The 13,851-nt window shown below is 42.5% G+C and overlaps 1 protein-coding gene across 8 annotated transcripts in view; it reads right to left on the bottom strand.

Moving 5' to 3' along the window:
* Positions 1–247: 247 nt before the first annotated feature.
* The window catches only part of ATP6V1E2 (ATPase H+ transporting V1 subunit E2), a 30,380-nt gene continuing 16,776 nt past the window's right edge, over positions 248–13,851 (bottom strand). For 7 of the 8 annotated variants that reach the window (XM_055108014.2, XM_057301317.2, XM_057301316.2 and 4 more), the window contains one exon: positions 248–1,213. In XM_055108014.2, coding sequence (XP_054963989.1) covers positions 432–1,112 — 681 coding nt within the window. In that variant the 5' untranslated portion in view covers positions 1,113–1,213 and the 3' untranslated portion in view covers positions 248–431. Of the gene's footprint in view, positions 1,214–7,394; positions 8,094–13,851 lie in introns of all 8 variants that reach the window. The other variant, XM_034953064.3, reaches the window with a different exon arrangement.

Here is a 13,851-nt window from a genome sequence, read left to right as displayed (position 1 = left end):
CCAAAATTATACAATCTGTATTTCTTGGCTCCTCCCAGAAGGTGCCTCACACTGGCCAGAAGAGATGCATCCAAGTTCCCCCAGGCACTGGGGGATCTTGGCCAGATCCACAGGCCAAGAACACTATTCACATCTCACACATTCACCACCTGAGGCCAAGCTGAAGAGCAGATGTCATCACTCCCCTTATCCCTGACTGCAGAATGGACCAGAAACTGTGGCATGTATGGATGAATTGGAATTTGAATTCTGAGCATTAATTTGGGCTTTATTTCAAAGTTAACACTTTAGCTATCCAAAGGGTATTTCATGAAGAAAAACAGAACAGTATCAGAGCATCAAAGAGGAGGAAACACTACTAGTTTCCTTTCCCCAAAAAACTTAAACTTTTATGGTTTAGTGGTTCAACACTAGCTTCACTTCCCAGAGGCTTATATAAAGAACTTTCTGTTGGTGTTAGCACCAAACAAGGCCATTCGTATTTCTGGCATCTTTTGCTTGGCTGAGAGATCCAGTCGGCTTTCCAAGGTATTTGAAACCTTTATTCTCTGATTGCCACTGTAGACCTCCACACCTCCAGCTGCATTCACAGCCAGGTATGCCTCTTGATCAATCTGGACCTCCACATGTTTTTGGGAAATTGTCATGTACTCGGGGATGGCTTTTTGTATAGCAGCCTCCACCAGGAGGAGGTCTTGTGGCCGGCAGCGTACAATCATCACAGGTTCCAGCAGTCGGAGCAGACCCTGGAGCACCAGTTTATCCAGCAGCCCCTGGTAGACCTCTGGGTCCTCCACAATCCTGCTGAGTCTCAGCTTTGCCTCACTGAGCAAATCTGAGATGAGGTCATTTCGGGCTTTCAGGACTTTCAGCCTCGCCTGATTCCTCATGGTGGACATCAGGATTTTCTTCTGCTGCTCTATCTGCTTCTCCTTTTTCTCATAATACTCCATAATCTTCAGTCGTTGGGTTTGCACGAGGCGTCCTTTCTCAATGTTAAACTCTTCCTCAGCCTTGGCATCGATTTCCTCTGCTTTCTCATTGGCTTCCTGCTCAATGAAAGCCATCATGTGCTTAATCTGCCTTTTCACATCGACATCACTCAGGGCCATGGCTGCTCTCAGAGGGGATGGCAGAGAGGGAGCTCGTACACCGTTTGGCTCCTTTGACTTAGGACAATTTCAGGAATGTCTCTGGAGCTCCACTTTCTCAGCTATACCAGTGAACAAGAGGATGAAAGAGAAAGTCAGAGGCTATAGAGGAGGATTGCAGAGACTGTATATATACCCCTCACTTCACAGATGAGGAAACTGAGGTCCAGAGAGGGAACACAATTTATCTAAGGTTATACTCTAGAAGAATAGAGACTTGAACCAGGATCTCCAGAATTCCATCCCTGCTACACTCACTATCATTGTTATCAAATAATAATGAGGCAGTTAGGGCAGAGCTAGTCCAGAAGTTCTCTACACAGCAGTGGCCTAAGACTCAGATAGCAAGCCAACAGAATGGAAACACCAAATTAATACATAAATGGAAAGCATATCCACATTTGGGGTCAGGAGGGTTGGGGAAAGTCTTAAGAAACTCATGGTCAGCCAGGATTTAATCCAGAAAGGAATTAATCCAGCCAGGATTTAATCCAGCCGGGATTGAATCCTTCCTGGAGGTAGGAGGGTTGTAAGAACCTTCAAACGATACAGAGAAAAAGGAGTACTACTAAGCGGAAAATGGCACCTTGGAGAGATGAGACTTGCTTTGTAACCTAACATGAGATTCATCCTAAAGAATGTTCCATGTGCACTTGAGAAGAATGTGTATTCTGCTGCTGTTGGGTGGAATGTTCTGCATATATGTCTGTAAAGTCCATTTGGTCCATAGCGTTGTTCAAGTTCTCTGTTTCTTTACTGATTTTCTGTCTGCATATTCTATCCATTATCTATTCACTTCCCAGAAGCTTTTATTTAAAAACTTTATGGCGGGGCGCAGTGGCTCACGCCTGTAATCCCAGCACTTTGGGAGGTTGAGACGGGTGGATCACGAGGTCAGGAGATCAAGACCATCCTGGCCAACATGGTGAAACCCCGTCTCTACTAAAATACAAAAAAATTAGCCAGGCATGGTGGCACGTGCCTGTAGTCCCAGCTACTCAGGAGGCTGAGGCAGGGGAATCGCTTGAACCCAGGAGGCAGAGGTTGCAGTGAGCTGAGATCACGCCACTGCACTTGAGCCTGATGACACAGCAAGACTCCATTTCAAAAACAACAACAACAACAACAACAACAAAACACTTTATATGCTTTATATAAGCCTAGACTTCCCCACTTCCCTAGAGCTTATATAAGGGAAGGGGAAGAGATTGAAGGTGGTCTTTTTACTAGAAGTGGTTTCCAAACCTGGATGTATATCTGAACCACTTGGAGGATCTTTAAGAAATATAGCTTTTAGTGTGGCGACTCATGCCTGTAATCCCAGCACTTTGGGAGGCCGAGGTGGGGGGGATCAACTGAGGTCAATAGTTCAAGACCAGCCTGGCCAACATGGTGAAATCCCATCTCTACTAAAAATACAAAAATTAGTTGGGTGTGGTGGCGGATGCCTGTAATCCCAGCTACTCAGGGGGCTGAGGCAGGGGAATCGCTTGAACCCAAGAGGTGGAGATTCCAGTGAGCTGAACTCACACTATTGCAGTCCAGCTTGGGTGACAAGAGTGAGACTCTGTCTCAAAAAAATAAATAAATAAAAAGAAAAAAGAAAAAAAGAAATACAGCTTTTAAGGCCCCAACCCTACACCTACTGAATCAGAATCTCTGCCAGTAAGGTCTGGGAAGCCGTATCTTTAAAAGGTTCCCTGGGATGCTCAAAAAGCCCAGGAAAATGATGTATGAACAAAATGAGAATATCGAAAAAGATATAGAAAATATGAAAAAGAACCAAACAAATTTTGGAGCTGAAGAATACAATAACTGAACTGAAAAAATTCACTACAGGAGTTCAACAGGAAAAGATCAGTGAGCTTGAAGATATAACATTTGAAATTATCCAGTCAAAGGAGCAAAAAGAAAAGAAGAATGAGAGAGAGTAAAGAAAGCCTAAGAGACTTACAGGACATCATCAAGCAGACCAATATATGCATTATGGGAGTCTCAAAAGAAGGCTGGGAAAAAAGGATAGAAAGTTTTTAAAGAAATAATGGCCAAAACTTCTCAAATCTGGGGAGGGAAATGTCTATCCAGATTGAAGAAGTCTAATGGACTCCAACTAAGATAAACCCAAAAAAGTCCTTATCAAGACACATTATAATCAAATTGTCAAAAGTCAAAGACAGAAAGAGAAAAGAGCCGTTACATATAAGGGAGCTTCTATAAGACTAACAGTGGATTTCTCAGTAGTTATCTTGTAGTACAGGAAAGAGTAAGATGATATATTCAAAGGGCTGAAAAAAAAAACCCTGCTAATCAAGAATACTATATTTGGAAAAACTGTCCTACAAAAAGGAAAGAAAAGTAAAGATTTTGCTAGATAAACAAAAGCTGAGGAAGTTCATCACCACTAGACCTACCTTACAAGATATACTAAATGGAATCTTTCTATTTGAAACAGAAGGCCACTAGACAGCATACGAAAGTGTAAAGCTCACTAGTAAAGATAGATATTGGCAAATACAGAATACTGTAATACTGTAATGGTGGTATGTAAATCACTTTTAATTCTGGTATGGAAGTTAAAAGGCAAAAGTATAAAAAGTAACTATAACTATAAAAATATGTTAATGGATACATAATACAAAAAGATGCAATTTGTGACATAAATAACAATGTTGGGGGGTAAAAAAAAGAGTTTTTGCTTGTGATTGAAGTTAATTCATCAACTTAAAGTAGACAGTTAAAATTATAACATGTTTCATGTTAGCCCACAGTTACTACAAAGAAAATACCTTTGGAAGTTACACAAAAGAAAATGTGAAAAGAATTGAAGTATGTTGCCACCAGGGTTTGGGGGCAGGTATGGGGGAGTCAAACACAAGGAAGATAGCAAGAGAGGAAAAGAGAGACAAAAAGCCGTGAGACAAAAAACAAAAAACAAAAAACAACAGTTAACAAATAGCAACAGTCAGTCTTTCTCTAGCAGTAATTACTTTAAATATAAATGGATTAAATGTTCCAATGAAAAGATATAAAGTGGCTGAATGGATTAACAAAAATAAACAAGATCTTACTATTTGCTGTCTACAAGAGACTAATTTTAGAAATTAAGGACACACATAGGCTGAGGGTGAAAGGATGGAAAAATATATTCCATGCAAAAGTAACAAGAGAGGGCAGGGGTGGCCATACTGATGTCAGACAAAATAGACTTTAAGTCAAGAACTGTCACAAGAGACAAAGACATTTTATAATGATAAAAGAGTCAATTCACCTGGAAGATAGAACACTTATAAATATATATGTACCCAACATCAGAGCACCCAAATATATGAAGCAAGCATTGACAGAACCAAAGGAAGAAATAGACAGCAATACAATAATAGTAGGAAATTTCAATACCCTACTGTCAAAATGGAGAGAATATCCAGACAGAAAATCAGTAAAGAAGCAGAGAACTTGAACAACACCATAGACCAAATGGACCTTACAGACATATATGCAGAGCCTTCCACCCAGCAGCAGCACAATACACATTCTTCTCAAGCACACATGGAACAGTCTTTAGGACAGATCACATGTTAGGTTATAAAACGAATCTCAATAAATTTAAGAAGATTGAAATCACACCAGGTATCTTTTCAACTGTATGGAATGAAACTGGAAATCAATAGCTGAAGGAAAATTAGAAAATTCACACATATGTGGAAATCAAGCAACACATTTTTGAACAACCAAGGGTTAAAGAATAAGTCAGGCCGGGTGCAGTGGCTCATGCCTATAATCCCAACACTTTGGGAGGCTGAAGCAGGAATCACTTGAACCTGGTAGTGCGAGGCTGTAATAAGCTAATGAGGTGCCAGTGCACTCCAGTCTGGGCAACAGAATGAGACCCTATCTCTAAAAAAAAATTTTTAAAGAATAAGTCAAAAAGAAAACTAGAACATATCTTGAGACCAAATGAAAATGAAACTACAACATACCAAAACTTCTGAGATGCAGCAAAAGCAATTCTAAGAGGAAACTTTATAGTAGTAACCTCTATATTAAAAAAAAAACTCTCAAATAAGTTACCTAACTTTACACCTCAAGGAACTAGAATACTTGTTTACTGAAAAGTATAAAACATTGCTGAAAGAAGTTAAAAACAAATAAATGGAAAGACATCCCATGTTCATATGTTGGAAGAACTAATATTGTTAAAATGTCCATGCTAACCAAAATGATCCACAGATTCTGTGCAATCCCTATCAAAATCCTGATGCTGTTTTTTGCAGAAATAGGGTGGGAGAATTCTAAAATTCATATGGAATCACAAAGGACCCCAAATAGCCAAAAACAATCTTGAGAAAGAACAACAAAGCTAGAGGTCTCACATTTCCTGACTTCAACATATACTACGAAGTTAAAGTAATTAAAACAGTATGGTACTGGCATAAAGCTAGATATATAGACCAATGGAAAAGAATGAAGAACCCAGAAATAAACCCCACATTTACAATCAAATGATCATCAATAAGGGTGCCAAGACTACATAATGGGGGAAAGATAGTCTCTTCAATAAATGGTGTTGGGAAAACTAGATATCCACATGCAAAAGAATGAAATTGGACCCTTATTTTAAGCATACACAAAAATCAACTAAAAATTGATTGAAGACTTAAATATAAGGCCTGAAACGATAAAATTCCTAGAAAGAAACAAACGGGAAAAGCTTCATAACACTGGTCTTGCCTATGATTTCTTGGATATGACACAGAAAGCACAGACAACAAAAGCAAAAATAGACAAATGAGATTGCATAGAATTTAAAAGCATCTGTGCAGCAAATCAAACAATCCACAGAGTGAAAAGGTCACCAATGGAGTGGGAAAAATATCTGCAAACCGTATATCTCATAAGAAGTTAATATCCAGAATACATAAGGAACTTTTACAACTCAAAGCAAAAGCAACAACAACAACAAACTTGATTTTAAAATGGGCAAAACACCTGAGTAGACATTTCTCTAAAGAAGACATACAAAGGCCAACAGGCAGAGGAAAACATCATGTGCTCAACATCAATCATCAAGGAAATGCAAAGCAAAAGCACAATGAGATATCACTTTACTCCTGACAGGATGGTCATTATTTTAAAAAAAAAAAGAAGAAAGAAAAAGAAAATAACAAGTGTTGGCAAGGATGTGCAGAAACTGGAACTCCTGTGCACTGGGTTGGTGGGAATGTAAAATGATGCAGCTGCTATGGAACACAGTATGGTGGTTATTCAACAAGTTAAAAATGGAATTACCATGTAATCCAGCAATCCCACTTCTGTTCGAAAGAACTGAAAATAGAATCTTGAAGAAATGTTTGCACACCAATGTTCAGGGAAGCATTATTCAAAATAGCCAAGAGGTAGAAACAATCTACATGCTTACTGATGGATGGATAAAAACAATGTGGTGTATACATAAAATGGAATATTATAAAGCCTTAAAAAGGAAGAAAATCCTGTCATGTGTTACAATATAGATGGACTTTGAGGACATAATTCTAAGTAAAATAAGCACATGATAGAAGATTAAATACTGCATGATTCCACTTATGGGATATCTAAAGTAGTCAAACTCATGGAACCAGGAAATATTAACAGAATGACAGTTTCCAGGGGTAGGGGTAGGGGAAATGGGGTTCTGTTCAATGGGTGTAGTTTTCGTGATGCAAGATGAAAAAGTTCTAGAGACCTGCTGTACAGTAACGTACATACAGTTAACAGTACTGTACCATACTCTTAAACATTTGTTACACACACACACACAACACACACACACACACACACAAATGCTATCCCAGAAACCCATACCACTTCCCAAGCTTGGTGGAAAAACCACCCAGTGTTTGTGACAAAGACCAAGCCCTTGGGTTCAATCTTACAAAATGTCATTGGGAGTCAGAAAGAAAATTTATTTGGCCCATCCACTCCTCATTACTTTAGGATGTACTTTTTAAAAAAACCTGCATTTTGTAACTACAGCAAAAGCATTTTCTGCTCCTAAATAAGACAAGTCAACAGTGTGTGTGTGTGTGTGTGTGTGTGTGTGTGTGTGTGTGTGTGTGTGTGTGTGTGTGTGTTTTAAGGCTCCCCGGGTAACCGTGATGCTGACCAGCTTTAGGAACCACTGTCAATGAAAGCAGACATAGTACAAGGTCCAGGAAGCCCCAGTTTATGTGTATATAGGAAGAAATATATCAGGTGAAGCCTTACCAGTCCCCTGCCAGGGGCCTGCCTTTGCTCTGGCGTTGGGAGTCTGCACACAGAATGTGGAACTTGGAATGCACGCTGGAACCTGGCACTGTTGCTTCCTTCTTTGTACAGATGACCCTTGCAGTCTGACCAGGCAGCTTGAATCCAAAGAGCCAGGCTGTCACTGGGGAAGGCTGGCCAAGTCTGCCAAGAGGAGGCTAAAAGGGATTTCCTTGGCACCCGGGGCCATGACGGGGGTTATCCTTGCACTCTCAGAATCTCAGTTAAGTTGGCACATGGTAGCCTTTAGCTCTGGGGCGGGCTCACCTTAACAGGTATGCATGGTGACCCAGGCAGCCAGTTTGCTAATTTACTAATGAAAAATACAGCTGTCATGTTGGCGGATCATGGTCTCCTTTCCCTCTATGTGAGTTGCACGTGAAGCCAAATCTGAAGGTTGTTTAATAAGAAACCAGCACAAGCAAAATTCACCAGATGGTCTTTAAGAGAGCCACACCCACAACGGGGGATGCTGTGTTCCAGCTCATGAGGGAGGGCATCCTCTTCATGCCCAGACAGGGCCTCATGGGCATCACCAGCTTCCACGGCGTCGGCGTGGGCTCTGCAGTCAGACTGACGGAATTCAGATCCTGGTTCTGCACTTACCATTTGTATGACTTTGGCAAAGCAGTATACCCCTCAAGCCCTCAGTTTCTTCATCTGTATAATAAAAATAATAGCAGCCACATCATTGGATTATTGTAAGGATTAAATGAAAGAAGTGAGACGTTTAACACAATGCTAGGCATGGTTAATCTTCATGTCTGGTAGTTATTATTACCATCATGACCACTACTACTATTATTATTGTCCTCGTCTCCTCTGATTTAGGCCTCACTCTTCATCATAGTTGTTCTATGTGTACAGGATACCTATGAATGATTAGGTTTCCACTCACTAAAGTGGAAACATATTCTAGTCTTGCCTGTTTGTAATAAACTTAGCAGCCCTGCCTGGAGTTGGTGACCCTCCTCTCCACAACACTTCATGGTACCTTTGCCCACAGTCTCAGGTGACCAGTCATATCCTTTGTGATGGTGGTGGAAGTTCCTGAATCCCAGGGCTCTGAACTGGGGATGAGGTGGAAGTCATCTCACAGCCTGTCACACATCCTTGTGCCTGAATCTGCATCCTGAGTTCTTGTGTACCCTCCCTGCACTCCCACTTCTAAATAGCTCATTAGTGCTGGGACATGAAGGCAGCTGCAGGGCAGGGCAGGGTTAAAAGGCAGGGATTGAGCAAGTCCCTCTGCAGGAAAGCGTGTGCCCATGTAATGTGTCTAGCAGATGTAACTTCTCGTCTGTCTGGGATGGAGATTATGAGCCCACATGGGCCTGTGACTTGAGCAAAACAACAAAACAAACCAAGAAATGTGAAACGCACATGCCTGTCCTTATACGAGGGCTCAGACACTTCTACCCTGCTGAAGCAGGCGGATGCTCTAAGTGGCACCCACTCCGCCTTTGCTGGGGACAGCAGAAAGGGCCCTCCAAGCCAGACTCGGCTCTCGTGAACCCTTCACGACTGGGGCCTCCCCCCTAAAATGGCCTCAGTCCCACTTAACAGCTTTGGCTCACGCTGTTGTCTTGGCTATAATGTTTCCCTCCACTTAATAAATCCTGCCCATATATTCAGGCCCAGTTTAAGTCCCACCACTCCTTGATCTCTGGACTCCTCCTCCAAATGACAGCATGGTCTGTTTTCCAGATACAATTCAGAGCTGGATTCGGTGTTTGTTTTTCCAGTTATTTTTGCTTCCTCTAGGAAACTTCTTTGAAAATGAGACTCTCCTTCCCCAGCAGGGGCTGGGTGCAGATAGGTGTTCCTTTAACGTGGATTGATTGGATTAAGGGCTTGGGGATGGAAGGGAGGCTTTTTTTTTTCTTTTTTGCCTTTTTCAAAATTGTGAAATACAAAATGCAGTCAGACGAGTACATGAAACGGCAATGTCTGGCTTAATGAATATTACGAGGCAAATATCCTGTAACCACCATCGAGATCAAGAGAACATTACCAGCATCCCAGAAGCCTCTCCATATGACCTTTGGGAAGCAGACATTTCCAAACTGGTGATTGTATATTCGTGGGCGTGGGAAAGGTCTTTATTTCATTTTTAGAAATGGGTCTCACCATTTTGCTGAGGCTGATACCAAATTCTTGGGCTCAAGCAATCCTCCCACCTTGGCCTCCCAAAGTGCTGGGATTATGGCCATGGGCTACCATGCCTGGCCTGGGAAGGATCTTTAGAGGAAGTGTGAGCTGGGAAATCTCTTCTCGGGCCCTTGCCCACATGAGCTTGTGAGTATCTTGGGGAAGTACCAAATCCACAGCACCATGAGAGGGAGGAGGCAGCCGCAGGGAGTGCTTGGTGGGCAAAATGTGTCTGTCAACCTGGAGCCCTGCCCAGACCCTGAAGCAACTGTTCTTCATTCCAGCTGGGATTTGTAAGCAAATCTGAGGTCAGATGTGTCTGGGTGTGTGCTTCCTACCCCTAGCCAAAAGGGAAGCAGGACCAAACGTGGGCCTCCAGACACTTAGAGATTGCAGACTGAGGAAGGAGGAGAAGGGGCTTTCCAGAGCTTGGAGCACAGGGCAACTTACAGGGCCCAGGAAGTGGGTGAGAAAATGTAGAGGAGTAATGACTCCTTTGGGGGATTTTAAATATTGAGTATGTGGGAAGTGGGGCATCCCCTCTTCTGTCTTTCTTTCTTCTCTTTTTCTTTTTCTTTGAGACAGAGTCTCACTGTGTCGCCCAGACTGGAGTGCAGTGGTGCGATCTTGGCTTACTGCAACCTCTGCCTCCTGGGTTCAAGCGATTCTCCTGCCTCAGCCTCCCGAGTAGTTGGGACTACAGGTGCGTGCCACCACACCCGGCTAATTTTTTGTATTTTTAGTAGAGGCGGAGTTTCACCGTGTTAGCCAGGATGGTCTCGATCTCCTGACCTCGTGATCCACCCGCCTCAGCCTCCCAAAGTGCTGGGATTACAGGTGTGAGCCACCACGCCAGGCCCTGTCTTTCAAAAAGTATTTTTTGGCTGGGTGAGGTGGCTTATGCCTGTAATCCCAACACTTTGGGAGGCAGAGGTAGAGGATTGCTTGAGCCCAGGAGTTCAACACCAGCCTGGGCATCACAGTGGGACCACATCTCTACAATTTTTTTTTTTTTTTAATTAGCCAGGAATGATGGTGTGTGCCTGTGGTCCTAGCTACATGGGAGGCTGAAGTGGGAGGATTGCTTGAGAGGTCGAGGTTGCAGTGAACCAAGATCGTGCCATTGCACTCCAGCCTGGGCGACAGACCGAGACTCTGTCTCCAAAAAAAAAAAAAAAGGATAATGGCAGAACGTGCAGGTTTGTTACACAGGTATACGTGTGTCATGGTGGTTTGCTGCACTTATTGACCCATCCTCTAAGTTTCCTCCCCTAACCCCCACCCCCCAAAAAGCCCTGGTGTGTGACGTTCCCCTCCCTGTGTCCATGTGTTCTCAATGTTCAACTCCCACTTATGAGTGAGAACATGCAGTGCTTGGTTTTCTATTCCTGCATTACTTTGCTGAGGATGATGGCTTCCAGCTTCATCCATGTCCCTGCAAAGGACATGATCTCATTCCTTTTTATGGCTGCATAGTATTCCATGGTGTGTATGTACTACATTTTCTTTATCCAATCTATCACTGATGGGCATTTGGGTTGGTTCCAAGTCTTTGCTTTATAATTAGTGGTGCAATAAACATACATGTGCATGTGTCTTTATAGTAGAATGATTTATAATCTTTTGGGTATATACCCAGTAATTGGATTGCTGGGTCAAATGCTATTTCTGGTTCTAGATCCTTGAGGAATTGCCACACTGTCTTCTTACAATGGTTGAACTAATTGACATTCCCACCAACAGTGTAAAAGTGTTCCTATTTCTCTACGGCCTCACCAGCATCTATTGTTTCCTGACTTGTTAATAACTGCCATTCTGATTGGCATGAGATGGTATCTCATTGTGGTTTTGATTTGCATTTCTTTGAAGATCAGTGATATTCAGCTTTTTTTCATATGTTCATTGGCCATGTAAATGTCTTCTTTTGAGAAATGTCTGTTCATATCCTTTGCCCATTTTTTGATGGTTTTTTTTTAATTGTAAATATGTTTAAGTTCCTTGTAAATTCTGGATATTAGACCTTTGTCAGATGAGTAGATTGAAAAAATTTTCTCCCATTCTGTAGGTTGCCTGTTCACTCTGAGGATAGTTTCTTTTGCTGTGCAGAAGCTCTTTAGTTTAATTAGATCCCATTTGTGAATTTTGGCTTTTGTTGCAATTGCTTTTGGCATTTTTGTCATGAAGTCTTTGCCCATTCCTATGTCCTAAATTGTATTGCCTAGGTTTTCTTCTCGGGTTTTTACGGTTTGGGGTTTTACATTTAAGTCTTTAATCCATCTCAAGTTAATTTTTACATAAGGTGTAAGGAAGGGGTCCAGTTTCAGTTTTCTGCATATGGCTAGTCAGTTTTCCCAGCATCACTTACTGAATAGGAGATCCTTTCCCCATCGCTTGTTTTTGTCAGGTTTTTCGAAGATCAGATGGTTGTAGATGTGTGATGTTATTTCTGAGGTCTCTGCTCCATTGGCCTATATGTCTCTTTTGGTACCAGTACCATGCTGTTTTGGTTACTGTAGCCTTGTAGTATAGTTTGAAGTCAGGTAGCGTGATGCCTCCAGCTTGGTTCTTTGTGCTTAGGATTATCTTGGCTATATGGGGTCTTCTTTGATTCCATATAAAATTTAAAATAGTTTTTTTTAAATTCTGTGAAGAATGTCAATGGTAGTTTAATGGGAATAGCACTGAATCTATAAATTACTTAGGGCAGTATGGCCATTTTCATGATATTCATTCTTCCTATCCATGAGAATGGAATGTTTTTCCATTTGTTTGTGTCCTCTCTTGTTCCTTGAGCAGTGGTTTGTAGTTTTCCTTGAAGAGGTCCTTCACATCCCTTGTTAGCTGTTTTCCTAGGTATTTTATTCTCTTTGTAGCGACTGTGAATGGGAATTCATTCATGATTTGGCTCTCTGCTTGCCTATTGTTAGTGTAAAGGAATACTTGTGTTTTTGCACATTGATTTTGTATCCTGAGACTTTGCTGAAGTTGCTTATCAATTCGAGAAGTTTTTGGGCTGAGATGATGGGGTTTTGTAAATATAAAATCATGTCGTCTGCAAACAGCAACTTGACTTCCTCTCTTCCTATTTGAATACACTTTATAATGTATTGTTGACCTGAAGATGTTTAAACCAGGTAGGGGATGGTTTGAGACCTTCCATGGGTAACAACAGAACACCAATAGGGAGGGACGGAAATGAAGATACATGAAAGAACATAAGGCAATTTCGGAAAACTCAGACAAGAAAATGAGGTTTCAGGGCACGTCAACATAGTACCTTAACTTGGAGGCAAGTCACCTGGAACATGTAGAAAGTTGGTAGTATTTATTAAGCAGAATTTATCCAAATAGACAAAAATCAATCAACATCTTTATGGAGACCCAACTTTAAGCAATGCCTTGTGGTTTCAGAGAGGGCCCTGGTTTAAAATAGGAGAAAAGCATCTGGCACTCAAAATGGGATGGGATAAGGGGCAGGAAAGGACACAGCCAGAGTGACTGCAGACTTCAGCCGAGGTAGCAGCCCTGTGGGCAAGGGGCCAGTCAGGGAGGGAGTAGTAAGGATGGGCGCTGAGAGATGGACCGTCATCATAAGCAGAAAGAAAGACACTGGATGGGGAGAACACTGCAGGCAAAGGCCTGCTGGTGGAAAGGGGTCTGAGGTCTGGGTGTGGAGAGCAGGTGGGTTTGGCAGTAGCCAAGAGACTTGCAGAGGACAATGTCTAGAAAGACACTGGAGTGCGAATGGGAAAGGGTGGAAATGTCCGCCTGAGAGTTGGGGCATTATGCAAAAGAGCCCATCAAAGGCTTCTTAGCAGGGCTCTACCTTCGCCAAACCTGGGCTCAGGAAGATCAGCCTGGGGGTGGTGGGGGCAGGAGTCTTGGACTATATGCCAAAAGCCAGAGGGAGCCTGTACACAGTGAGGGCCAGGACACAAGACAAGGCATCGCGATTGGAAGGAAGAGATGTGGCCCACGAGCTGTTGGGTGTCAGGTCTGAGGACTCGGCCTCTGGCCACACAGAACAGAGCAGCTCAGCTTGGGGTGAGGTTGTAAGAAAGAAGGGACAGGACACAAGACAAGGCATCGCGATTGGAAGGAAGAGATGTGGCCCACGAGCTGTTGGGTGTCAGGTCTGAGGACTCGGCCTCTGGCCACACAGAACAGAGCAGCTCAGCTTGGGGTGAGGTTGTAAGAAAGCAGGGACAGGCACCCTGCTCCCTGGCGAGCAAGCTTGGGAGAGAAGGCAAGGGCGAGAGAGTTCATT

Source organism: Pan paniscus, chromosome 12, assembly GCF_029289425.2.
Source record: "Pan paniscus chromosome 12, NHGRI_mPanPan1-v2.0_pri, whole genome shotgun sequence".
Lineage (NCBI taxonomy): Eukaryota > Metazoa > Chordata > Mammalia > Primates > Hominidae > Pan > Pan paniscus.
This window is presented reverse-complemented; position numbering and strand designations above follow the sequence as displayed.